Genomic DNA, 26,048 nt, shown 5'->3' with positions numbered 1-26,048 from the left:
TGGGCGGAGCTTAAATCTCCGCTTCTGGCGTCATAAGAGGAAGTGGCGGATCCTTCATTCTGATTGGTCGAGGGTTTATGCGCAAATATGGTATCAATACATGCTTATGCCACGTGTTGCCGATAGGGGGGTTTGGGAGATTAAACTTTAATAGAATAAAAATACATTACATGTATTTTATTAATGTGCTTTTTTAAATCACGTTTTTAAGGAATAATAAAACAGAGCAGGATGAAGGCAAGCTAGCACATACACGTTCAGCGGGGGCGTCCGTCCGGCCAGTAGCCGCGTGTTGTTAGTAAGCGCCGCGGCGTATTTTAAAAGAAGGCACCAAAATGTTTTAAAGAAGAAAGCACCAAAAGAAGAAAACCCTTAGTGTTATTTTAAAATAAAAGCAGTGTGAATTTAAACAAACATGCCCGAAAGAAGCAGCAGAAGAGCAAATTTAAACAAGTGCAAGCGAAACCTATGAACATACAGCCCCGTCGTTTTAAAAGAAGCGAGCACTCATTACATTTAACCAACACGAAAGACTTTAGTTATATTTACCAGGTTGGAGAAAGCATGTAAGCGGCAAACTTTTAGAAGAAATAGGACGAAACGATCCCGGAGACCCGCCACATGCGGCTACTCTGTTTGAACAACGCGGGTCGGAATGGACGATCGCTAGTCCGGCGTTTAGCGCATGCGCACCCACGCCGACGCCCCTTTCAAAATGGCTACGTCGGCGGAGCGCCTGTTTTAGCAAATAAACCCCTATAACCGTAATATTTTTAAGTAATGAAGCACTTTTCTGTCAATGTGAATAATAAAGTAAAGCGCTCTGAGCATTTTCGATAGCAATAATCAGGAAATAACGCGGTTAATTCTTATTTAAACGAATGCATGCTCTCATTCTCGTGTGGCGCACGCGCGTAGATCCACACAGCATTTCCTTTATTGAGCCAGCTCGTTGCGTGAAGCAGCTGTCAAATGGCTACCAGCGGAAATTGTTGTCGTGATGCGAACCGTTAGACTGGATTGTGACAAGCATGCCGCCATTCTGGCAGAATGCACACTAATTCTATATTTTATATGCTTATTTGTAAATAGTGTAAAATAATCTATTTCTAATTTAAATAAAAGTCGATCTATAACACAACACCCCCGGATTGCTTAGCTACATTTAGCTAAATTTATCTACGTATGGTTAATCAAAAGGTATAAACAGAACTTGAAAAGATGTATGACAACACATGCTGATCTTTTATTTCAAATAAGCCTCTTTAACCTCGTCGTTTTTAAGCAATGAAACTCTTTTCGGCTAATGTGTTATTTAAAATAAAACATCTTAAGCATTTCGACAACAAGAATCAAGGAATAACGCTGGCGATCCTTGTTAAAATAACTCTCCATGTCGCGCTTGTGCGTGCAGCCACGATACCCACACAGTGCATATGCACGCACAAGCGCGACATGGAGAGTTATTTTAACAAGGATCGCCAGCGTTATTCCTTGATTCTTGTTGTCGAAATGCTTAAGATGTTTTATTTTAAATAACACATTAGCCGAAAAGAGTTTCATTGCTTAAAAACGACGAGGTTAAAGAGGCTTATTTGAAATAAAAGATCAGCATGTGTTGTCATACATCTTTTCAAGTTCTGTTTATACCTTTTGATTAACCATACGTAGATAAATTTAGCTAAATGTAGCTAAGCAATCCGGGGGTGTTGTGTTATAGATCGACTTTTATTTAAATTAGAAATAGATTATTTTACACTATTTACAAATAAGCATATAAAATATAGAATTAGTGTGCATTCTGCCAGAATGGCGGCATGCTTGTCACAATCCAGTCTAACGGTTCGCATCACGACAACAATTTCCGCTGGTAGCCATTTGACAGCTGCTTCACGCAACGAGCTGGCTCAATAAAGGAAATGCTGTGTGGATCTACGCGCGTGCGCCACACGAGAATGAGAGCATGCATTCGTTTAAACAAGAATTAACCGCGTTATTTCCTGATTATTGCTATCGAAAATGCTCAGAGCGCTTTACTTTATTATTCACATTGACAGAAAAGTGCTTCATTACTTAAAAACATTACGGTTATAGGGGTTTATTTGCTAAAACAGGCGCTCCGCCGACGTAGCCATTTTGAAAGGGGCGTCGGCGTGGGTGCGCATGCGCTAAACGCCGGACTAGCGATCGTCCATTCCGACCCGCGTTGTTCAAACAGAGTAGCCGCATGTGGCGGGTCTCCGGGATCGTTTCGTCCTATTTCTTCTAAAAGTTTGCCGCTTACATGCTTTCTCCAACCTGGTAAATATAACTAAAGTCTTTCGTGTTGGTTAAATGTAATGAGTGCTCGCTTCTTTTAAAACGACGGGGCTGTATGTTCATAGGTTTCGCTTGCACTTGTTTAAATTTGCTCTTCTGCTGCTTCTTTCGGGCATGTTTGTTTAAATTCACACTGCTTTTATTTTAAAATAACACTAAGGGTTTTCTTCTTTTGGTGCTTTCTTCTTTAAAACATTTTGGTGCCTTCTTTTAAAATACGCCGCGGCGCTTACTAACAACACGCGGCTACTGGCCGGACGGACGCCCCCGCTGAACGTGTATGTGCTAGCTTGCCTTCATCCTGCTCTGTTTTATTATTCCTTAAAAACGTGATTTAAAAAAGCACATTAATAAAATACATGTAATGTATTTTTATTCTATTAAAGTTTAATCTCCCAAACCCCCCTATCGGCAACACGTGGCATAAGCATGTATTGATACCATATTTGCGCATAAACCCTCGACCAATCAGAATGAAGGATCCGCCACTTCCTCTTATGACGCCAGAAGCGGAGATTTAAGCTCCGCCCAATGTACCACCTAACCTTTTTTCACAAGGTTACATCTGATGGTATATGTAAAACAATGCAGTGCCAAAATGAGATAACACAGATGCTTGTCAACCATACCATGCATAACATGTCTCCCTCAAAGAGATGTTCCAATATTCCTAGGAGATCCCCTCAGCTATCGTTCATTCATGAGGGCATTTGAGCAGGCTATTGAGACCAAGTCTACTATCCCACGAGACAGGTTGTTTTATCTGCAGTAATTCACAGGAGGAGAACCACGTAACCTTGTTCGTAGCCGCAAACACATGAGACCAGATGAAGGTTACAGAGAAGCTAAGAGGCTCCTACAGCAACACTATGGAGATGCACTGCGAATTGCAACAGCCTATATGAATAACGCCCTCGAATGGCCACAGATCAAGGCAGAGGATAGAAAGGTATTAAATGCATATGCTTTTTTCCTGATACTGTAGGATGTCGGAACACTATGAACGATATAGAGTTCATGGATGAGATGGATAATCCTATCAATATGAAGGCTGTCATCGCAAAACTTCCCTTTAAGCTGAAAGAGCGGTGGAGAAATCAAGCATATGAAATCCAAATAAGAACAGGAAGGAGAGCCAGGTTTACAATGCCCCACTGTTTGGAGACATTTTGGATACAAGTCTAGAAGGGAAAGGGAAGCCAATGCCAAATTACAAAGGAAATAATCCCAAGAGTAGCAGCTTTGCTGCAAGTGTTTCTCTGGCAGAAGGACACAGAGAGGGTCAATTACTAAGAGAGAAGAAACATGCCTCAGTTAGACCTGATGCTTTTCAAAGTCCATGCGTTTATTGTCAGAAGAGCCATGCCTTGGAACATTGTGAGAAGATAAAAGACCAGACTCCCAAAGAAAGAATTAGATTTTTTAAAAACAAAGGACTCTGCTTCGCTGTGTCACACAAGGTCATCGGAGTAAAGACTGTCGCAAGAGAATGCAATGTGGGGATTGCTCAGCAAAACATCCAAGCATTTTGCATGTCAAAAAAGGAAGTTTCAGCCTTGACAGAAAATGATGAAAAGGGGAACACAGAAATTACAGAATTACTGCTCAGTACCATGGGCACAGAGAGGAAGGTCACCACTCGTGTTTTCTCAGATCTGGAACTATGTGGCTTGTAAGAGAGGAATTATATAGATCTGCCACGGGTGTTCACCCAGCCAAGCATACCAGTGAAAAAGGAAAATATACCACTGCAGAAAGATGCAGACTTACCTGCATGGAGCCCGCATTTTACATCTTAATGCAGAGGTCGGTTTGCTTATTGGTATGGATGCATACAAAGCAATGGCGCCTCAAATGATAATAAACAGCAGAGGTAATGGGCCATATGCAGTAAGAACACCTCTTGGATAGGTCATCAATGGTCCACTTAGAGGCACTGCAGCTAATCAAGAACTGGTGAGTCACACTGTCAGTCATATCTGTCTCCAATGTGGAAAGTCTGATAACTCAAATGTATAATGCTGACTTCCCTGAAAGAAGATATGATGATAAGCATGAGATGTCATGGGAAGATCTTCGGTTTCTCAACTCAGTGAAAGAATCAACACAGTTAGTTTCTGGTCATTTCTGCATTGGGCTACCTCTAAAGGTAAGAGGCATAAAAATGCCAGACAACAGAAGTGTGGCGGAGTGGCGTCTTACAAGTCTTAGAAGGAAGCTTACCAGGAATCCAGAATTTCACATGCAGTACAGCAGGTTTATGAAACAGCTGCTGGAAAAGGGGTATGCCAACAGGGTACCTGACGAGCAGCTTGCCCGCCATGATGGGAGAGTATGGTTTATTCCTCATCATGGAGTCTACCACCCAAAGAGAAATAAACTGAGAGTTGTTTTTGATTGTACATACCAAGGTGTCTCATTGAACAGTCAACTCCTTCAAGGCCCGGACCTTACAAACACACTTATTGGAGTATTGACAAGGTTCAGGAAGGAAGCAATAAGCATGATGGCAGACACTGAATCCATGTTTTACCAAGTAGAGGTGCCTGAAAAAGATACACATCTACTGCGGTTCTTGTGGTGGCCAGATGGCAACCTAAAATCAGAGCCGGCAGAGCACAGAATGTGCGTACATTTGTTTGTTGCAACTTCATCTGCAAGCTAAGCTTCTTATACATTAGCGAAAACAGCTGAGGATGGAAAAGAGAAAGCCTCGCATGAAGCTGTTAAGGCAATCTTGAACAACTTTTATGTTGATTACTGTGTAGTATCTGTGCCATCGGACAGCCAAGCCATGGAAGACTTGAGGTCATTGTACCTCAGTAGGGGATTTCATTTGACCAAGTGGACAGGCAATTCAAGAGCATTGCTGATGTCAATCCCAGAAGACGATAGAACTGTAGAGATTAAAGATCTTGACCGTAACAAAGACCAGTTGCCCATGCACAGCTACCCAGAGGAACGGTTATTGCCCGTCGAGCCACTCTTCACAAATAATGGTGTGGAATATTTTGGCCCTTTTGAAGTCGTGGCAAAGTGATGCGATATGGTGTGCCTTTTATATGTTTAACCAGTAGAGCGGTCCACTTACAAGTAGCACAATCTTTAGAGGCAAGTTCATGTATTAATGCAATATGGCATTTTCTAGGCAGAAGAGGTCAGGTCACAGTTCTTTGCTCAGACAATGGCACAAATTTTATTGCCGCTGAGAGGGAAATGCGAGAAGCATTAAAGGCCCCGAACCAGTCCTAGATTCAGGATGTTATCCTGCAAAGAGGAATTACATGGAAATTTAACAGCCTGCCGCATTCCGTCATGGAGGTGTCTGCATCAGTAGCCGTGGCCGTAGCAACTGCATCAGTAAACATAGCCATGGCCGTAACAGCTGCATCAGTAACCATAGCCATGGCCGTAGCAGCTGTATCAGTAACCATAGCCATGGCCGTAGCAGCTGCATCAGTAAACATAGCCATGGCCGTAGCAACTGCATCAGTAGCCATAGCCATGGCCGTAGCAGCTGTATCAGTAACCATAGCCATGGCCGTAGCAGCTGCATCAGTAAACATAGCCATGGCCGTAGCAACTGCATCAGTAGCCATAGCCATGGCCGTAGCAGCTGTATCAGTAACCATAGCCATGGCCGTAGCAACTGCATCAGTAGCCATAGCCATGGCCGTAGCAGCTGCATCAGTAAACATAGCCATGGCCGTAGCAACTGCATCAGTAAACATAGCCATGGCCGTAGCAGCTGCATCAGTAAACATAGCCATGGCCGTAGCAGCTGCATCAGTAGCCATAGCCGTGGCCGTAGCAACTGTATCAGTAGCCATAGCCGTGGCCGTAGCAGCTGCATCAGTAGCCTTGGCCACAGCAGCTGCATCAGTAACCATAGCCATGGCCGTAGCAACTGCATCAGTAACCATAGCCATGGCCGTAGCAGCTGCATCAGTAGCCTTGGCCACAGCAGCTGCATCAGTAACCATAGCCATGGCCGTAGCAACTGCATCAGTAACCATAGCCATGGCCGTAGCAGCTGCATCAGTAGCCTTGGCCACAGCAGCTGCATCAGTAACCATAGCCATGGCCACAGCAGCTGCATCAGTAACCATAGCCATGGCCGTAGCAACTGCATCAGTAACCATAGCCATGGCCGTAGCAGCTGCATCAGTAGCCTTGGCCACAGCAGCTGTATCAGTAACCATAGCCATGGCCGTAGCAGCTGCATCAGTAGCCTTGGCCACAGCAGCTGCATCAGTAACCATAGCCATGGCCGTAACAGCTGCATCAGTAACCATAGCCATGGCCGTAGCAGCTGCATCAGTAGCCATGGCCGTAGCAGCTGCATCAGTAGCCTTGGCCACAGCAGCTGTATCAGTAACCATAGCCATGGCCGTAGCAGCTGCATCAGTAGCCTTGGCCACAGCAGCTGCATCAGTAACCATAGCCATGGCCGTAGCAGCTGCATCAGTAGCCTTGGCCACAGCAGCTGCATCAGTAACCATAGCCATGGCCGTAACAGCTGTATCAGTAACCATAGCCATGGCCATAACAGCTGTATCAGTAACCATAGCCATGGCCGTAACAGCTGCATCAGTAACCATAGCCATGGCCGTAGCAGCTGCATCAGTAACCATAGCCATGGCCGTAGCAGCTGCATCAGTAACCATAGCCATGGCCGTAGCAGCTGCATCAGTAACCATAGCCATGGCCGTAGCAGCTGTATCAGTAACCATAGCCATGGCCGTAGCAGCTGTATCAGTAACCATAGCCATGGCCGTAACAGCTGCATCAGTAACCATAGCCATGGCCGTAGCAGCTGTATCAGTAACCATAGCCATGGCCGTAGCAGCTGTATCAGTAAACATAGCCATGGCCGTAGCAGCTGTATCAGTAACCATAGCCATGGCCGTAACAGCTGCATCAGTAACCATAGCCATGGCCGTAGCAGCTGTATCAGTAGCCGTGGATGTAGCTGTATGTTTCATGTGTGTGCCGGAGCCTGTGCTCCAGTCTGCCGCCTCCATTGTTGACTCTGGACTTTGGTGCCTCATTAAACTGTTGTTATCCTGTCAATGAGGTCAGGCTGCAGTGAGCAGAATCAGTGTCCCGACCCAGGGAGCTCAGGGTAGGCAGGAAGCTCGATATAGAAGGCTGGCTCAGGCACTTGTCTCGATGTGTCCATACGCTGCCTGTTTTCAGCAGGCATCTGTGGTGTCGTCTGCAAGCAGAGTTTGCAGCATCCGTCTGGTACAGGCTACATGTCTGGGTGTCACGTTTGCAGAAAAAATCACTCAAGTTCTGGTCCCGTTTGTTAGCCACTTGGCCGACAAGCAATTGGACTGAAGGTGGAACATCTGGCAGTCCATTAGGCCAGACTGGCCTCCTGAGCTGATGTCTTACTGTATGCCCGTCTGAACTGAAATGTCTCACCCTCCTCAGGATTTTGACATTGACATCGTGGCTGTGATCAACGACACGGTCGGCACCATGATGACATGTGGATACGACGACCACAACTGTGAAATTGGTCTCATCGTCGGTTGGTCTCTCCGTCAACTGCATTTTCATACTGTATGTTAATGATTTAGCTCAAATTATATCCAACCATTCAACCATTAGTGGGAGCCTATCCCAGGCAGTAGAGGGCAGCCGTTCCCAGGCAGTAGAGGGCAGCCGTTCCCAGTGGGCAGTTTCAGACACCGGCTAACCTAACTGCATCCTGTCTGCTCCTATAGCTTTGAGAAGATGATCAGTGGCATGTACATGGGTGAGCTGGTGCGCCTCATCCTAGTGAAGATGGCCAAAGAGGGCTATGTCTTCCAGGGCCGCGTGACGTCTGCCCTGCTCACCACTGGACACTTCCAGACCTCTTTCGTGTCAGCCATCGAGAAGGAGAGGTGAGCCAGTCACGGAGAGCGCGTGTGTCTGTTTGCTTGTGTGTGTATTTCTCCTGTTCTCCACCCACTGGTTTGCCTGCCTTTCCAGGAACAACGAGGGCCTACTCATAATAAGATAAGAAATTTACAAACATGAGGAGGCCATTCGGCCCATCAAGCTTGTTTGGGGAGAACTTAACCAATAGCTCAGAGTTGTTAAGCTCTTATCTAGCTCTGATTTAAAGGAACCCAGGGTTTTATCTTGCAGAAATACTAGCAGAAAGACTATTCCATACTCTAACTCAGTGATTTTCAACCACTGAGCCGCGGCGCACTAGTGTGCTGTGAGAGACTGTAAGGTGTACTGTGGGAAATCACCCAATTTCACTTAATTGGTCTAAAAACTTTCTCGAAAATTAATTCTTATTTGCAAAAAATATGCCATTGTCAAGTGTCTATGCTGTAATAGTGATGTATTCAAAACAAACAAAGGTATTTCAACATAACTACCATTTTCCACAACATATCTGTGTGAGCTGAGCCTTTCAAGCCTGACTCATATAAAACCTAAAAACAGAGAGAGACAATTCCTGCCAGGATATCAGCTTTGTGTTCTTCCAAACAGGCTTAGGTTTCATACTGAGTGAGTATAAATAAATTGAGAGATTATTTTGTCATTACTAGGCTACAGAGTGTCATTTTGTAACATTTTTGGTTGGGGGTATGCAGTGGGATTTTTTCAATAGTAAAAATGTGCCGAGGCTCAAGAAAGGTTGAAATACACTGTTCTAAAAAAAAAAAAGGATTCTAAAGAAGTCCTTCCTCAAATTCATTTTAAAATGTTCTCCTGCTAATTTCCACTTATGGCCACAAGTTCTAGTACTTAAACTAATATTGAAATAGCCATTTGGCTGAACAGGATCCAGACCTGTAAGAATCTTACAGTATATACCTTGATCATGTCTCCCTTAGTCTCCTTTGCTCAAGGCTAAACAGATTCAGCTCAGCTAACATCTCCTCATAAGACATTCCTCTAAGACCAGAAATCATTCTCGTAGCCCTGCGTTGCACCCTTTCCAAGGCAGCAATGTCCTTCGTAACGTATGGTGACCAAACCTACACACAATATTTAAGGTGGGGTACAATCTTAGCATGATGTCTCTTGACTTAAACACAAACCTTGAGATGTAACCCAACATCCTATTGGCCTTTTTTTATTGCTTCCCCACACTGGTGAGAGTGGGACATGGAAGCATTAACATACACACCGAGGTCTTTCTCATCATCAGCTACCTTTATTTCAGTGGAACCCATAAATATCTGTCCTTTATATTTCTGCTCCCTGCATGGATTACCTTACATTTATCTATGTTAAATTTCATCTGCCAGGTATCAGCCCAGTCGCTAATTAAATCTAGATCCCGTTGTAGCCGCTGTGCTGCTAGATTAGGACCTGTGTCTATGTGGCAGGGAGGCGGGGGGGCTCCTGTAAAGTAGCAGCGGTCTGAGGACGGCAGCGGGAAGGGTGCCACCATGGTGATGGCGGTGGCGTACCGGCTGGCCATGCAGCATGCGGAGCGCATTCGACAGAGAGCCCCCACTAAGCTCCGCCCAAAGTGCCATGTTACCTCTCTTATCTTAAAGCATCTAAAAATGCTTAGCTTTGCAACAAAGTTTCATCCCGCAGTTATAAATAGTTAATCTGTTAATGCGAGTGCAAAGCATTAGACAGTGCATCCCAAAGGCTTAATATTCTCTCTTGTCATAACAAGGCACAGAAGAAGGAAGCAGGGATTCAAAGAAATCCTTTGTTACAGCCAAGCTTGTCCCTCATTCAGGGCTGCCCTGTGCAATAGATACATTTCACTCTTTCTGCATAACTACTGAACCAGTTTTTAGAAACTGTTTTGACACAGGAGTACCTGAATGACACCAGGTACTCATCCCAAGCATGTCGACACATTTCAAGCTGCTTCAACACAAGCTCATTTAGAAAATATTGTTTTTTTTATGCAACAAGACATTGCTGTAAAAGACAGACTTAAACAGACAGTTGTTTAATTCTTGTTCTTCCTTAAAGAAAAAAGTTTTCAAAACATTGGGTCATAACACTGACTCTACAGACCTCTTAATAAACAATAAACAAAATCTGAGCTCAGTGCTATACTTGGCATGCGCTGACCATGGACTGTAGGTGTAATATGGGGCGTTTCCTGGACAATGGTGGCTGTAGGCTTGGGTTCCAAGTCTTGTCATGTGAGGCCAGCAAACTAACTGCAGATTTAATGAGTGTGGTTGGCACAGTTTGGGAAACGTGACTCCCATCCAGCATCCAGCCGCAGGCCTTTGCGCTGAGGACGTGATGTACAGGCAGTGACAAGCAGATTCAGTATCTCAGTTTGGTAGAGCCATGTTGTGACATGTTGTCATTTTCCTGTTTGATTTCATCATATCAAGCTTGGTTTACTTTAGCCTATTTCTATGTATATTTATGAAACGTGTAACTTTCCCCCTAAAAAACTTTTTGGCAAACGTCTGTATTGCGATGAATATAGCTTCTTTGTCCTCTGAATTATTTTACACTAGTATCCAAGATGTGAGAATTACGTTACCCATGCTAAAATAAACATTTTCCACGCCTTGTGCCACTTCAGAAGCCGTGTACTGACGCAAGCTTACCGACACACTGTAGTGTTTAAAACAGGATCGATGGGTGCAGTTCGGAGAGTTAACAAAAGAATGGGTAATAAAATAGCTGAAAGCGACGCTATTCAGCCGAGTGACTTTGCTATGCGTCAGCGGATCAGAGTTAAATTCCTGTCGGATAGCAGTGGCATACTAAAAAAACACAAAAGATTTCCATTTAAGGGGATGCCTTTTCTTTTTGTTGTACCAAAATGAACGAACAAAATAATAATAATAAAAATACTGTAATCCACACCATCATTTTGTGTCTTCAGTTATATCTGCGGACGTGCTTATTCATTCATACCTCTTACTAATGCTTTGTGTCGGGAGGCGTGACGAGCGGCCCGGGGCAGGGCACACACCTTCGCTGGCACCAATCGGCGGCAGGGCCGGCCGTGACGCTCCGGGGCTCAGGAGTTTCGTGTGGGAGGGGAAAGTCTTGGACGGCTTCAGCCACCTCCCACTTTCATCGCATCCGCTGAAGAGAGCGCGTTTGCCGGTCTCGCAGTCGGCTTGAACACGTTGTTTTACCCACAAATCGCGGCGCGGAGATATCCCTGCAGACCTCAAGAGGAAGTAGCCGGTACGGGACAGAACAAACCGTAAGAAGTGCGAGGAACCGGGAGCATGATCGCCTCGCATCTCTTGGCGTATTACTTCACGGAGCTCCACCATGACCAGGCGCAAAAGGTAAGCGGGCACACCGGCTGCTCTCCCGGCTCTATTAACCGGGACATAGTCGAAACGCAGGGAGGAAAAGCGCCCCGGAATGGAGAAATCCTCTCTTCCGATGGCCATTCGACGAGGAACTGCGAGATGCAGGCAGCGTCTTCGGCCAAGGAAGCGGTGACTTTCCTCACTTCCACGTGTGCGGGTGATGCGTAATAGCGGAAAAAGCCCGTCCTCGTTCTTTATTCATGAGCGCGTTGTCAGCGACGGGAGCACGTCAGCCCCATCTCGGTCCCCTTTTACCCCGGGAAGACGGAAAACCGGGCTTTTCTGACTCCCGATTGCTTGGTGATTGAGGAAGTGCCGACGTTAGTGTAAACGGCTGCCGCCACTTTTCTGGTTACAGGAGTATCGCATATACAAGGTCACTAAAAAACAACCCGCATCAACAGAAGGGAACAAAAAAAGTCGCAATCACTCATTGTATCTGTAGTTTATTGGATGAATCAGTAGGATAGTATTACACCAGACAGGACCTTGGTGTCAGATGTATTCGTCTAGGGAGAGGCGCAGGCAGCCATGAAAGATCTCAAAACTCAAAAACTAAAATTAACCGGACATTCTGATTGCGGGAGAGATCAGAAAAATACTTCACATTCCGTGCGATCTTACATTATTACGTGTGTAAAACGGATGATCAGGTTAAGCAGGAATAATCGGGCATCTTCTTCAAGCATGACTGGTAAACTATGAAAAGGTGTGTGGCATGCTTAAATAAAATGTCATTCCTGGTGTGGTTAGTTACTGTTATGTTACTTCACAGCCAGCAGTTTGACCTTTTCTGTTGAAATGTTTTTTTGGTTCTGAAGCATGTACCCTCAGTGGTGTAAGTTTCCCAGATTGCATTGCAGTACAGTCTGTGGATTAAGTAATACTGAAACTATGTTTTATGCCATTTGCTTTAAAGCAAGGGTTTGGCTTAATTAAATGGATTTGGTCCAGTTCCCCCTTAGGTCGCTAAATGGGTTCGGTCTGGCAGCCCTAAGACCTTTGTATTTCCCAGCATGCACAGGGGGGGCAGAGAGGAATGGCTGTGTCTTTCAGTGTCACATGTTCAGCTTTTTCTACTTCTGGTTGCTTAGTCAGTTCTGCACTGATCGGACCCCCCCCCCAATCTTGTTTAATATGCGAATGGATGTGTCACTTCTTGCGTGGCAGTGGGATTGTATTCTTGCCAGCCTTTATATAGTAGTTTCAGGATGTTCCTTCCGTCTTATTCCATGTTAAGTTTTGCGAAAGGGTGCCATGTTCCCTTCTCCTATCAGCCGGACAGACACACACCCCTGGAATCTCACTGGCTGGCATGATCCCTTTATAGATTTCCTTTTATTTTGCTCAGCTTCCTGTCATTTTCTGTCCTCCGCCCGCCTGTAAGTCTGATCTCATGTGACCGCATTCTCTGATCTGCTTCTCGCTTGCTGACATTTCCCAAACCAAACATTTTTTATACTCCTCCTCCTCAGCGCTGCTTCATGCCCCCACCTTCTCTCCCCCCTCAGAGGACTTCTCAGCTGTTGGGTCACTTTGCCCTTTCGCTCGGTTCCCTCACCTGTTCATCGCTGGTGCCTGACACCAAGGTGACCTACTATACCACCAAGAAATCTCTCCCATCGCGCAAGAATACTTAACCACTGCAATGGCCGCATGAGGGGGTGGGTCCCGTAATATCAGTACAACACAGAGTTATTTTGCCTGTATCGGTTTGTTTCACAATCAGAGGTACGTGCCAAAGCAGCTGAGGAGTTGTTCTCCTTCCGGAGTCTGTCTGCCCGTGTTTAATAAGGGGGGGGAGCGGTCTGTTAGTTCACAGCCGCAAACCGCTCCCTCCAGAGCTCTGTGCAAGTTCACATCAGCCACGAGGATCAAGTTTCACCTCAGTCACATGTCTGCCGGTTTTGCATGGCTGTGAGGCAGAGGCATTAGTCAGCTGCTGTTGGGGGTGGTTGCGGGGGGGTTGTGTTTGGAAACAGCGAATGCATTTCTTTGCCTTTATGAAACGTGATGTAGAGAGAGGTCGTTGTGTTGTCCTCTGATACGGCACCGTATTAGTGCCGTGCTGTATCGCGGGCTCTGATAGCCTCGTTGGCGTATAGTAACACCTCTATCTTCAGAACAGGTGGAATTTGTGTCCTTAAAAAAACACACAACCTTAGACAAACACCTGAAGCAGCAGCAGAGCAGTACAACAGGCTCCTTGTTCTGGATGAAGCTCTGGAAGGAGCGTCAGACCCTGCCGTCCTACAGCAGGCCTTTTGATATACACCACTGCAGTGAACGTGCCGCTTGGCACGTATGCAGTAAGACTTTCCGTTACGTCTCTCAGATAGACGTGATGTAATTTTTGGGTAATGTATTTAAAGTTGGGTGCACACTGTTGGGTAATACACACATTGGGTCATAGATCATCTGCAGGTGTTTATCGGGTGTGTTAATCGTCCCAGTTGCCGTCTCATGGACATGCTTTATCACGCTCCCTGGTTTTGGTCAGATGCTTAAGCTCCTCCCACCTCCTGTCTTGTGAGCCGTTATCCTGTCAACACCTGTCATGACTGAACCCGCTCCCTCCTCCTCCCCCCCCTGCAGGTGGACAAGTACCTGTATCATATGCGTCTGTCGGACGAGACCCTGATGGACGTGTCCAAGCGCTTCCGGCGGGAGATGGACCGGGGCCTCTGCCGGGACACTAACCCCACAGCCTCCGTCAAGATGCTACCCACCTTTGTGCGGTCTACACCTGATGGGACAGGTGAGGCGTGGGCTCAGAACAGTCCAAAAAACGTCTCGATCTGCCCCAAAGGAGGCCGATAATCAATATAATAAAATAAAATAGTAAAAATCTTGCTGAAAGGTCTCCGACTGGTGCTTGTATCTTTCCACTGTGCATCTCTGGATTTCATATTTATATATTACCAAGTGTATTCTCATTTGCTTAAGGATTTAAAAGTCTAACTTTATGATCGGAATATAATTTTATGTCCCCGTTTTATTGTTGTCGTTATGGTGGGTGACACTGAGCCGCAGCCCTGCTGCAGGGCAGCTGTAGCTGTACTTGTAGTAGCAGTATTTGTAGCTTAACCACTGTATCCAGTCGTAGCTGTGGCTGTAGCTGTATGTTTCATGTGTGTGCCGGAGCCTGTGCTCCAGTCCGCCGCCTCCCTTGTTGACTCTGGCCTTTGGTGCCTCATTAAACTGTTGTTATCCTGTCAATGAGGTCAGGCTGCAGTGAGCAGAAGCAGGAGGGCAGGGTCGACAGTGGCAGCAGTGCTTTTAACTTCACTTGTGTTTGTTCTTCCTTTTAAGGGTTTCTTTTTCAAAACCAAAGTTAATAAAATGTGATTATTGTGGAATTGCTCTTTTACTGCGTTTTATTTTGATCTTTGCCCTGCCTCCCTGTCAGAATTATTGACACTTTGGGCTGTTAAAGACTGTGGCAGTGGCTGGTGGGGGAGGTAATGCCAGTTACAAGCAGATCAAACCGGTCAGCGAGGGCAGCTGTACTATAGTGTGGTCTGTCGATGATCAGGATGCGTTTCTATATCCGCATACAGAGAAGGGGGACTTCCTGGCCCTGGACCTGGGGGGCACCAACTTCAGGGTGCTGCTGGTGAAAGTGTCCGATAATGGACGGCAGAAGGTGGAGATGGAAAACCAGATATATGCAATTCCTGAGCACCTGATGAGGGGCAGTGGAACTCAGGTGAGCAACATACTGTAGACCCCCATCATCACTAGAGTCCACTCAACTATGGCTGCAGGCTCTGTCTGACCCTCCCCATCAAGGAAAAGGTCTGTGTGGGGCTGCATTGTTCCTGTAGTTCAACAAGTAGAGCATTGCATCTATAACTCAAAGGTCATGAGTTCATATCCCAGGGACAAACCCTTCACTAGAAGTTGCTTTGAAAAAAATTAATTAGTGAGAAGAAAAAAACTTTCCCAGGAAGGATAAGGAGTGTATCTCATCCAGAGCAGGATCTCTCAGCTGTGTCTGATGACTGGAGTGTCTGATGCATTGTTTGTGTGCCCATTGAGTTGTTTAGTCGAATTGTTCTTGAGGAAATTCTCATGTTTTTTGGTTTCCTTTTTTATTTCAATGGAGAAACCTGCTAGGTCTTTCAATGGAGAAACCCGCTAGGTCTTTCAATGGAGAAACCCGCTAGGTCTTTCAATGGAGAAACCCGCTAGGTATTGAGGCGTCTAACTGTCTGATGTTTTCCTTTCGCCCGCTCACCTCTGTCAGCTGTTTGACCACATCGCAGAGTGTCTCGCCAACTTCATGGAGAAGCTGGGGATCAAGGACCGGAAGCTGCCGCTGGGCTTCACTTTCTCCTTCCCCTGTCGCCAGACGAAGCTCGACGAGGTGAGCATCACTCTGGCAGGGTTCTGGAAGGTCAAGTGGCGCTGGTATCCATGGTGACCTTCTGCGTGTCTGCACAGAGCCTCCTGGTGAGCTGGACCAAGGGATTCAAGTGTAGCAGCGTGGAAGGTCACGACGTGGTGGCGCTGCTGAGAAAGGCCATAAGGAAGAGGGGGGTGAGTGTCCCGACCCAGGGAGCTCGGGGTAGGCAGGAGGCTCGATATAGAAGGCTGGCTCAGGCACTTGTCTCGATGTGTCCATACGCTGCCTGTTTTCAGCAGGCATCTGTGGTGTCGTCTGCAAGCAGAGTTTGCAGCATCCGTCTGGTACAGGCTACATGTCTGGGTGTCACATTTGCAGGAAAAATCACTTTTGTTTGTTAGCCACTCAGCCGACAAGCAATTGGACTGAAGGTGGAACATCTGGAAGTCCATTAGGCCAGACTGGCCTCCTGAGCTGATGTCTTACTGTATGCCCGTCTGAACTGAAATGTCTCACCCTCCTCAGGATTTTGACATTGATATCGTGGCTGTGATCAACGACACGGTCGGCACCATGATGACATGCGGATACGACGACCACAACTGTGAAATTGGTCTCATCATCGGTGAGTCTCTCCGTCTGTCTCCATAGTCACCTCCAGTGTCATCTTCATTGGGTACTTTGTGACTACGCCCCCTGCTCCCTCCAGGCACGGGTACCAACGCCTGTTACATGGAGGAGATGCGTCACCTGGAGACGGTGGAGGGAGATGAGGGCCGTATGTGTGTCAACATGGAGTGGGGTGCCTTCGGGGACAATGGGGAGCTGGAGGATCTTCGGACGGAGTTTGACAAGGAGATCGATTGTGGCTCACTGAACCCCGGGAAGCAGCTGTGAGTCAGTCGGGCCACACGCGTCCCTGATGTCCCTGATGATCAAGTTCCTTTGCAGCCTTCTGGCTATTGATGCTGTTGTGTAAAGTAGAATGTTTTGCTGTAGCCCTCAGATAGGACAGAATATGAGTGTGAGCAATGTTGACTTAGTGAGTCCTGTGAAGATGTGGGGAAAAGTACAGTTTTTATGATTTTCATATGTTAATGATTTAGCTCAAATTATATCCAACCGTTCAACCATTAGTGGGAGCCGTTCCCAGGCAGTAGAGGGCAGCCGTTCCCAGGCAGTAGAGGGCAGCCGTTCCCAGTGGGCAGTTTCAGACACCGGCTAACCTAACTGCATCCTGTCTGCTCCTGTAGCTTTGAGAAGATGATCAGTGGCATGTACATGGGTGAGCTGGTGCGCCTCATCCTAGTGAAGATGGCCAAAGAGGGCTATGTCTTCCAGGGCCGCGTGACGTCTGCCCTGCTCACCACTGGACACTTCCAGACCTCTTTCGTGTCGGCCATCGAGAAGGAGAGGTAAGCCAGTCACGGAGAGCGTGTGTGTCTGTTTGCTTGTGTGTGTATTTCTCCTGTTCCCTACCCACCGGTTTGCCCGACTCCCCAGGAACAACGAGGGCCTGCTTAGTGCTGAAAAGGTGCTCCGGGAACTGGGCCTGGACCCCTCGCCTGAGGACTGTGCCGCCACGCAGCGGGTGTGTCAGGTGGTGTCCACACGGGCCGCGCACCTCTGTGCTGCCACCCTGGCCTCCGTGTTGCGGCAGATCCGTGACAACAAAGCTGCCGACCGCCTGCGCACCACTGTGGGGGTGGACGGCTCCGTATACAAGAACCACCCGCAGTGAGTGTCTGTGGCAGGGAGGCGGGCGGGGGGGCACCTGTAAGTTGGGAAGCTAAACCAGTTTTCCCCTTCCCCCCCCATCCAAAGGTTTGCCCGGAGACTGCACAAGATGGTGCGCCGGCTGGTTCCGGACTGCGATGTGCGCTTCCTGCGCTCTGAGGACGGCAGCGGGAAGGGCGCTGCCATGGTGACGGCAGTGGCGTACCGGCTGGCCATGCAGCATGCGGAGCGCCAGCGCATCCTGGACTCACTGCGGCTGAGCCGCGAGCAGCTGCTGGAGGTGAAGAGGAGGATGAGTGAGCAGATGGCTAAGGGCCTGTCCCAGGAGACGCATGGCGCTGCCAGTGTCCGCATGCTGCCCACCTTCGTCAGGGCCACCCCTGATGGCACAGGTAGGGGGCGCTCACTGGGCTCCAGATGTCCTTCATGCTTCGTAACCCTGTCGATCGGTGTCCCTTGACACGTCTATCCGTCCATCACACCAGAGCGCGGTGACTTCCTGGCATTGGACCTGGGGGGCACCAACTTCCGTGTGCTGCTGGTGCGTGTACGGAACGGGAAGCGGCGCAGTGTGGAGATGCACAACAAGATCTACAGCATCCCCCAGGACGTCATGCAGGGCACCGGGGACGAGGTTTGTGTGCCCCCTACTGCACACCGCGCCGCGTCCCCATTCCATTGGCCGTCTCATTAACATTGGCTCTCTGGCGCCCCCAGCTGTTCGACCACATCGTACACTGCATCGGCGACTTCCTGGAGTACATGGGCATGAAAGGCGCCTCCCTGCCTCTCGGCTTCACCTTCTCCTTCCCCTGCCACCAGAAGAAGCTGGACCAGGTAGTGTGTCTGAATTTAGGGGGCTGCACCTTTCTAAGGCTGCATTTGAAGAATGCGTCGCAGCAGTATGATAAGGCTGTCCCATTTTGAAGGCTTTTTTTGAACTCGGTCTAGAAATGCATCCTCCTTTTGACAAGTTGTGAAGGATCCACCCAATGGATCCTTTGTAGCCCAACATATCCCGAGCTTCACTGTTGCAGTGGTAAAGTGAGTGTCCCTGCCAGGCGAAAGGAGCGGTGCTTTGTGACTCAAGGGAAAGGGCGGGAACAGCTGGTGACACGAATAGGAAACTATTCGTAAGCCAGGCCGTCTCGTTTGACAGCGCTGTTTGACCTTCGAAGAATGCAGTCTGCAAAGGTTACACCTTCATAGACAGTGTCCTTTGAAAGATGCAGCCGCTGATTGACAGCCATGGTGAAGCACCCTCAGATGCTCAAAATGCCCCTCAGCCACATTTCCACACATGCTCAGTGTCCTCCCAACCCCCAGGGCATCCTGCTGAAGTGGACGAAGGGCTTCAAGGCCACGGGGTGCGAGGGGGAGGATGTGGTGCAGCTGCTGAAGGATGCCATCCATCGGCAGGAGGTCAGAGTGTGTTCTCTAACCCGCCAGACTGGCGGACTGAACGGGAGGAGGCCTCACACTCACTGATCCAGCCTTGTGCTCTCCTCTGCCTGCAGGAGTTCGACCTGGACGTGGTGGCTGTGGTCAACGACACCGTCGGCACCATGATGACGTGTGGCTACGAGGACCCGCAGTGTGAAGTCGGCCTCATTGTCGGTAAGTAACGCCTGACGGTCGGGCCGGCCTGTTTTTCTGCGTCAGTCTGCGTCCCAGCATGCATCAGTGTCTGATTCCCACAGGCACGGGCACCAATGCCTGCTATATGGAGGAGATGGAGAATGTGGAACTGGTGGAGGGAGACGAGGGCCGTATGTGTGTCAACATGGAGTGGGGTGCCTTTGGCGACACTGGAGAGCTGGATGATTTCTGCACGGATTTTGACCACGCGGTGGACAACAACTCTGCCAACCCGAGCAAGCAGAGGTGAGGAAGCCTTAGGAGGGCATGTGGGGGGTGGCTGGGTGCCAGGTTTACTGGTCAGGGAGAGTCGTGATCAGACGAGCCTGGTGGTCAGGACCTTCTCTTTGTTAATCTCTGGTTCCCCTCCTGCATCAATCCCACTGATCTTCATTCCTATCAATCTGACTTGTCTTTACTTATTTTTTCAGTGAGTGAATCAGGACAGTGAGTAAGGGAAAATGAAAAATAGATCCACTTCTTTATATAGTACAGGGTGTTTATGCCGTTGAAGTAATAGTTTGCAGTCGGTATTGTTGTCATTATAGTGGGAATTGCATTCGTGCAGCCATGGCTGTAACACTTACTGTACGGGCGGCAGGATCTGCATGATCGTTTGAGGACTGTCCTTGTGAGCTCCTCTCCTGCTGCCTGGACTAACCCACGTGGCCTTTCAGGTACGAGAAGATGATCAGTGGGATGTACCTGGGAGAGATCGTGAGGAACGTCCTGCTGGACTTCACCTCCAAAGGGCTCTTGTTCCGGGGCCGGCTGTCCGAGCGACTGAAGACGCGGGGCATCTTCGAGACGCGCTTTCTGTCTCAGATCGAGAGGTCAGTCTGCCCGTCGTCGTTACTCTGGGTTACTAGTATGTGTTACAAAGTTATGTAGCTGCTTATTTCCTGCAGCCGTTCAGATTAACTACCTTCTAAAACCTAAACAGTGTCTTTAATCACTGGGCCACCTGCTGGCCGCTGTACACAAGTAAATGTAAACCAATCGCCACGTGGCATCGCATGTCCGTTGTGGCTGCGAGGAGCTGTTTGAATCTGGTCTCCCCACCCTTCCCCGCAGCGACCGGCTGGCTCTCCGCCAGGTGCGCTCCATCCTGCAGCACCTGGGCCTCACCAGCAGCACGTGTGATGACAGCATCCTGGTGAAGGAGGTGTGCACCGTGGTGGCCCGTCGTGCAGCCCAGCTGTGTGGTGCCGGCCTGGCCGCCGTGGTGGATAAGATCCGGGAGAACCGCAGCCTGCCTCAGCTCAGCATCACCGTCGGAGTGGACGGGACGCTCTACAAGCTCCACCCTCAGTGCGTCAGTCGCCTATTAATGTGCTCATTTACAAGTCTAGCTCCTCATCTCCATCCATCCATTCATCCATCCATATTCTAACTGCTTCTCCTGCTCAGGGTTGCCGGGGGCCCTTGACTGTGTCCCACACAGCACAGGGTATGATGTAGGGCTACATCCTCGATCAGTGTTTCTCATCCCAGACGCTGGGGGTCCACAGCAGTTCACATTTTTTGCTCCCTTCCAGCTCTCTGCTAAACTATCCACATCTGGGAGCCCTTGAGGATCTGGTTAAGAAATACTGGTAGTTTATTTTACGTCAGAATCCCTTGAATACAAAAGGTACCATACAGTGGGTGTCCACAGATGGATGGATGGATGGATGGATGGAGTCTTTCCCTCCCTGTCCTTCAGCTCCTAATAATGCAGCCCTAATATTCTTCGTGCTTGGATTCTGTCTCCCAGTTTCTCCAGCGTCATGCGTGAGACATTGCGGGACCTGGCTCCCCAGTGCGACGTCACCCTTCTCCAATCAGAGGACGGCAGCGGCAAAGGGGCGGCCCTCATCACGGCCGTGGCCTGTCGCATCCGGGAAGCCGGGCAGCACTGAAGCTCCGCGGGGAACACAGGCACTCGCTGACTGATCTCCAGAGATTATCATCTTTATTTTTGTTATTTGGCTATTGCATTTGCTGTTCCACATTGGTCAACCAAGATGTTCCAACATCCATCCAGTGGTTGGCCATCTTTTTTTGTTTTTGTTTAATATGTTCTAAGTCTGTAAGTCTACCAAGGACTGAGCGAGACTGTGTCCGTATTCTGTACAAACATGAAGGAGGATCATATTTGGCTGACTATTTATTTTGGGGGGGTTAGGGGACTGGGGCTGCATTTGGGGAACGGGAATGTGGAGAGTCGCTCCAGTACTGTGATCTCAAAGTAGAGGGAAAAGCCCTGAATCTCTGTCCCACACTTTGCAGAATGTTCTATTGGATTTCTATTATGTCTTAGCACTTACTGTTGATTTTAATGGAACATGTTCCATGCCCAGCCTTTCTACTGAGAAAGTGGGCGACACACAGAGATACAAAGCCATACATTTCATACTGTCAGGATTTCTTCCCTTTGTGAAACGGGAGTTGATATGTATAGAAACTGTAATGAAGGATGGCTGTTGAGTCAGCAGGGGGCAGTAACCCATATTTTTTTTTTTTTGTACACTAATTTTTCTTCCGCGCCAGTCTTCCAGTTGAGGCTTCCCCAGGAATTTCCATGTTGGAGTACAGAAGGGATGTAATATGAATCGGGAAAGTCGTTTTTGTTTGCTGACTTTCGTCCTTGCGGATAACTTCCATTTTTCTCTTTAATGATTATCATTATCACGCAGCCATTGTTTAAAACAGTCACTAATAAGTTTGTTTTGGAACCAGAACGGGGTGGTAAGCTCCCCGAGGCGCCAGGTACCGTCAAGGAGCTCAGTTCCTGCATCGCGTTGTTGCATGGTAACTTGCACGGACTGTGAATGAGATTATAAAAGTAATATTTAAAACATACCCACCAGAAAGTAATGAAGGTGGTGCAGTTAAAGCAACAATAGACTGCGTAGTGATTTTAAGCTTTAAAGTCGATCTTTATACGCTGGGATATATTTATGTCGATTTGCCCACAGGCTTGATTGGACCCATGAGGCGTAATATCAGCTTTCGTGAAGCACGAGTTGCTGCTCTGTATTCCTTCACGCTGTAATTTCACGGTGAGGCCGGTGGGCTTTTCTAATCGCTTATTACCCCCCCACTCCCGTTCATTCAGTTTAGCTACCTAAAGATGTTTGGTTTCACTTGCTAAAAAAACTAGTTGAAAGTCCCTTTTAACTGAATGCCTGTTACCTCAGGTTGACTTAATTATTTTTTATGGCATTGACTGTTTCAGTGCTTTATTCTGCTACTAGTCATGATTGACTAAACCAAATATTGGCATGTAGATTGCAGATGCCTGTAGAGAGTATTGGGACAAAATGACTTGAGTGTAATGAAAACTAATAGATCTGGTGTTAAAAACAATACTGGTATACTTTTTACCTAACTGTATACTTTAATGTGCTCTACTATAAAAAAATACTTGCAAATATCTGTCTTCTCGTTTTATTTAGTGGTGTTTCTTTTAAACTTTTTCTAGTTGCCTTTGGTTCTCTTGTGGATACAAACATCCACCCCCTCAAGATTCCTGGACTTGCCCAACCAGTTATATAGAGAAAGTGGAGTTGAAAAGAGATGATGCAATATTCAGTTGTAGTAATAAGGTATCACCACCAGATGGTAGACTACACCTGAAGTCTGTACGGTACCACTTGTTATATAGCATCAGCAGAGTATGCCTGCCAGATGAGTGCTAGGTGCAGTAGGGAGACCCCCAAAGGAGAACCTCTTCTCGCATATCCCATCTTGCTCTCCATTGAGATATGCACACACACTGAAGAGCCAACATTGTACCCATATGCCTAACGCACTGTTGGTCCTCCATGTGCCACCAAAACAGCTGTGACCCGCTGAAGCATGGATTCAGCAAGACCTCTGAAGCAGTCTTGTGGTCAGAGGTACTGCTAGAGGTTTTGGGCCCCATAAAAGCATATCACATTTTGTCAAAAATGTTTAGGGCCCTTGAGTGACAGGGGCTCATCCTAAATTTCTCCCCCCTTACGGTGCCCTTGCTTGTGGTATTTGGCACCAGAATGTCAGCAGAGGATTTGATTGGATTCAGATGTAAGGGACTTAGGGCAGCCAGGGCAACTCTGCTGGGTGCATTATCCTTCTGACAGATGCCACTGCCACTGGACAATACCGTTACCATGAATGGGTGTACGCATTATAAAAAAAAATGAATGGGTGTATGTGGTTTGCAACAATGTTGCGATAGGTGTTATGGGTCAAAGTACCCTCCACATGAATGGCTGGATCCAGGGCTTCCCAGTAGAACGTTACAGAACATCACACTGGCTCCACCAGTTTGTCTTATTCCATCCAGGTTCCATTAGTTTCCCAGGGCAACGGCACACACATACCTGCCTGTCCACGTGACTCAGGAAATGGGTCCATTCCTTTTGGTCGTGTGTCCATTGCAGGTGCTTTCACCAGTGGAGAGGAGTAAGCATGGGCACTACCACTTGTCTGTGGATATCCAGCCCCATACGCAGATGGGTGAAATGCGTTGTATTTTGTGACAGTTGTCAGTTGCCCTCCTGTTACTCTGTACCAGTCAGGACAGTCTCTATAGCGTTTAATTAATCTCAAAACTCCAGCACATAAAAAACACGCACGCGTAAGATCTCACGAGCAGAAAATCCATCCTCAGTATGTGCTCGCCTCTGTACATCTCTCGCTCGTTCGGCGTTAAATTAGTCCCAAAACCCCGGACCACGCGCGCGCATGCACTCGCGAGCAGAAAACCCATCCTTCAGCGGGAGTAGAGAGGGTCCAGCGAGCGCGTGGAGGGGATAGGCTTTATGCTCGCGAGCACATACGCGCGCGTGGCTTTTATGTGCGCGAGTTTTAAACAATTTAAACGTCATAAGCCTCAATCATCAATGAGTTGTGGATCTTTCGCTGGTTTGTGGTTTTTTCCTCCTCCAACCACTGTCAGTAAGCACTTCTCAGCACTGACCTGCAGTGCCGCACAAGTCTCGCCATTTCGGAGATCCTCTGACAATCTAACCATAATAATTTGTTAATTTGATAATTTGTCCTTCATAATAATAATAATAATAATAATAATAATAATAATAATAATAATAATAATAAAGTCACTCAGATCATTACACTTGCTCATTTCCCCTCCATTCAAAATATTACCGATGACAACTGGCAGTTTGCTTGTCAATTAATACGTCCCAGGTATCATTGATGATCATGGAAGACAAAAACCATTACTTAAACAGTATTTAAGAATGGAACAAAAAGTACTTGGTGTTTGTTTTTATCTAATTTCAGTAAGTTACTAATGATTAGTTGTAGTTTTTTGTGTTATTTTTGAATATATAGTATCTGAGTTTATGAAAGTCTTTTCTTATAGTTTTAATTAACTATAACCTTGGGTCAGACCATCTTGAGCAGAATAATCTGAATTTATCTGAAACCCTGGAGCATTTTTGGGGGGACTTTTTACCTTCCAGTCACAAACAGCAAGGCATGAACTACTGAACCACACAACACATGGCTTTGCTAGATATGAGAGCCTCAGCTGAAGGAAACAGCAAGGAAGCTAGGAATACCACATCTGATTTAAGGGAAGTGACCCAAAATGACAGGCAGAGTATTAACATAACACTAATTGTTCGCTTCATTTGTTGACTATATGGTCTTGATTTGGTTGAGAACAATTTGAATGACTGATTTCATCTTAATTTTTGTTGTTCATGATGGTATTTCAATTTAAAACAATTTCCACTGCAGAATTGCTGATTGCATTTTCTGTTTTATTGAAAAGATTATTAAATTATGTTAATGTGTTTGCTCTTTTGCTTAATGCTGAACACTCTGGGTCTCGGCCCTAATGTTCACTCCGCTTGATTCTCATATATGTAGATAAATATGAAACTTTGAAAGGTTTGAATATTTTCAATAGGGAAAGATTCGTTCCACACTAAAGGCCTGTGATTTGGTGTGTTAACACCACCTGCTTACTGTATGCGAGTGAAAGAGAAAATGCATGTTTGGGCTTCAGTGAAGGTACTGCCACTGCCGCCATTACTCGACAGCATGTTTAGTTTCGGGGTCTGCATGAGGGGGGATCCTTAACGGACAGACGGCTCCGTATTCAGGCCCCATCACCTTGCCTGAGCTGCGATCAGACAGAGGCCAGCATGCCAAATTTCTTCCGCCATCCGAAATCCTTCCTCCAGTGATGTATCCCGCAGCTTTTAGGCCGATGATGCAATCGTGATGATGCAGTTTCAAGGTTCCCCCTACGTTCACCCTTACCGCTGCAGCAAGAGTTTACGTCAGTAAAATACATGTACGAGTTTACATCAATAAGCTACGTTTGTAAATGTTGTTTAAAAAGTGTCTGCAGGTAGGATGATTTGTATCTCAACTGGACTCTTAGTTAATTAGCTTTTTTAATTGAACTCATATTTAAATCAGTCACATAAAATCACGTCATATCCATCACATTAGCTTGGGGGCTTGTTATCAATTTTCCCTCATGTCCCATAAAATGTTTATTTAATGAAATGTTTGATGTAGGTAATTCAGAATACATTTTTGAAATTTTATATTAGTCAGTTAACCTATTCAAGGGTAAAGCTAAGCCAATTAATGATTCACATCCCTCACTAGGACTTGGTTGGTGACTGGATGGTTGAAAAAAGAAAGTTATTGAGAAGCTGGGCTTGAATGACAGCCAGTGATCCCGAATATCATTCCTGGGTCTCATACTTGCG

General features: G+C 47.0%; 2 protein-coding genes across 3 annotated transcripts in view; both read left to right on the top strand.

The window, feature by feature from the left end:
- hk2 (hexokinase 2) overlaps nt 1-22,739 on the top strand; it is a 167,005-nt gene extending 144,266 nt beyond the window's left edge. Inside the window, exons 1-18 of one of the 2 annotated variants that reach the window (XM_048998565.1) lie at nt 11,317-11,573; nt 14,196-14,358; nt 15,161-15,309; nt 15,850-15,969; nt 16,047-16,142; nt 16,474-16,573; nt 16,658-16,841; nt 17,202-17,363; nt 17,452-17,685; nt 17,773-18,077; nt 18,171-18,319; nt 18,403-18,522; nt 19,012-19,107; nt 19,203-19,302; nt 19,386-19,569; nt 20,001-20,156; nt 20,398-20,634; nt 21,080-22,739. In XM_048998565.1, the coding sequence (XP_048854522.1) occupies nt 11,511-11,573; nt 14,196-14,358; nt 15,161-15,309; nt 15,850-15,969; nt 16,047-16,142; nt 16,474-16,573; nt 16,658-16,841; nt 17,202-17,363; nt 17,452-17,685; nt 17,773-18,077; nt 18,171-18,319; nt 18,403-18,522; nt 19,012-19,107; nt 19,203-19,302; nt 19,386-19,569; nt 20,001-20,156; nt 20,398-20,634; nt 21,080-21,224 (2,763 nt within the window). In that variant the 5' untranslated portion in view covers nt 11,317-11,510 and the 3' untranslated portion in view covers nt 21,225-22,739. Of the gene's footprint in view, nt 1-11,316; nt 11,574-14,195; nt 14,359-15,160; nt 15,310-15,849; nt 15,970-16,046; nt 16,143-16,473; nt 16,574-16,657; nt 16,842-17,201; nt 17,364-17,451; nt 17,686-17,772; nt 18,078-18,170; nt 18,320-18,402; nt 18,523-19,011; nt 19,108-19,202; nt 19,303-19,385; nt 19,570-20,000; nt 20,157-20,397; nt 20,635-21,079 lie in introns of those variants that run through there. The other variant, XM_048998572.1, reaches the window with a different exon arrangement.
- On the top strand, nt 2,205-8,316 carry LOC125722495 (hexokinase-4-like). The gene is made up of 4 exons (XM_048998683.1): nt 2,205-2,301; nt 3,089-3,268; nt 7,759-7,858; nt 8,055-8,316. Exons 2-4 carry the CDS (start codon nt 3,137-3,139, stop codon nt 8,066-8,068), a joined length of 246 nt encoding a protein of 81 aa, XP_048854640.1. The 5' UTR covers nt 2,205-2,301; nt 3,089-3,136; the 3' UTR covers nt 8,069-8,316.
- Nucleotides 22,740-26,048: the final 3,309 nt, after the last annotated feature.

This window comes from Brienomyrus brachyistius, chromosome 2 (assembly GCF_023856365.1).
Source record: "Brienomyrus brachyistius isolate T26 chromosome 2, BBRACH_0.4, whole genome shotgun sequence".
In the NCBI taxonomy this organism is placed as follows: Eukaryota; Metazoa; Chordata; class Actinopteri; order Osteoglossiformes; family Mormyridae; genus Brienomyrus; species Brienomyrus brachyistius.
The sequence above is the reverse complement of the archived record's forward strand: the minus strand, read 5'-3'. Positions and strand labels throughout refer to the sequence as shown.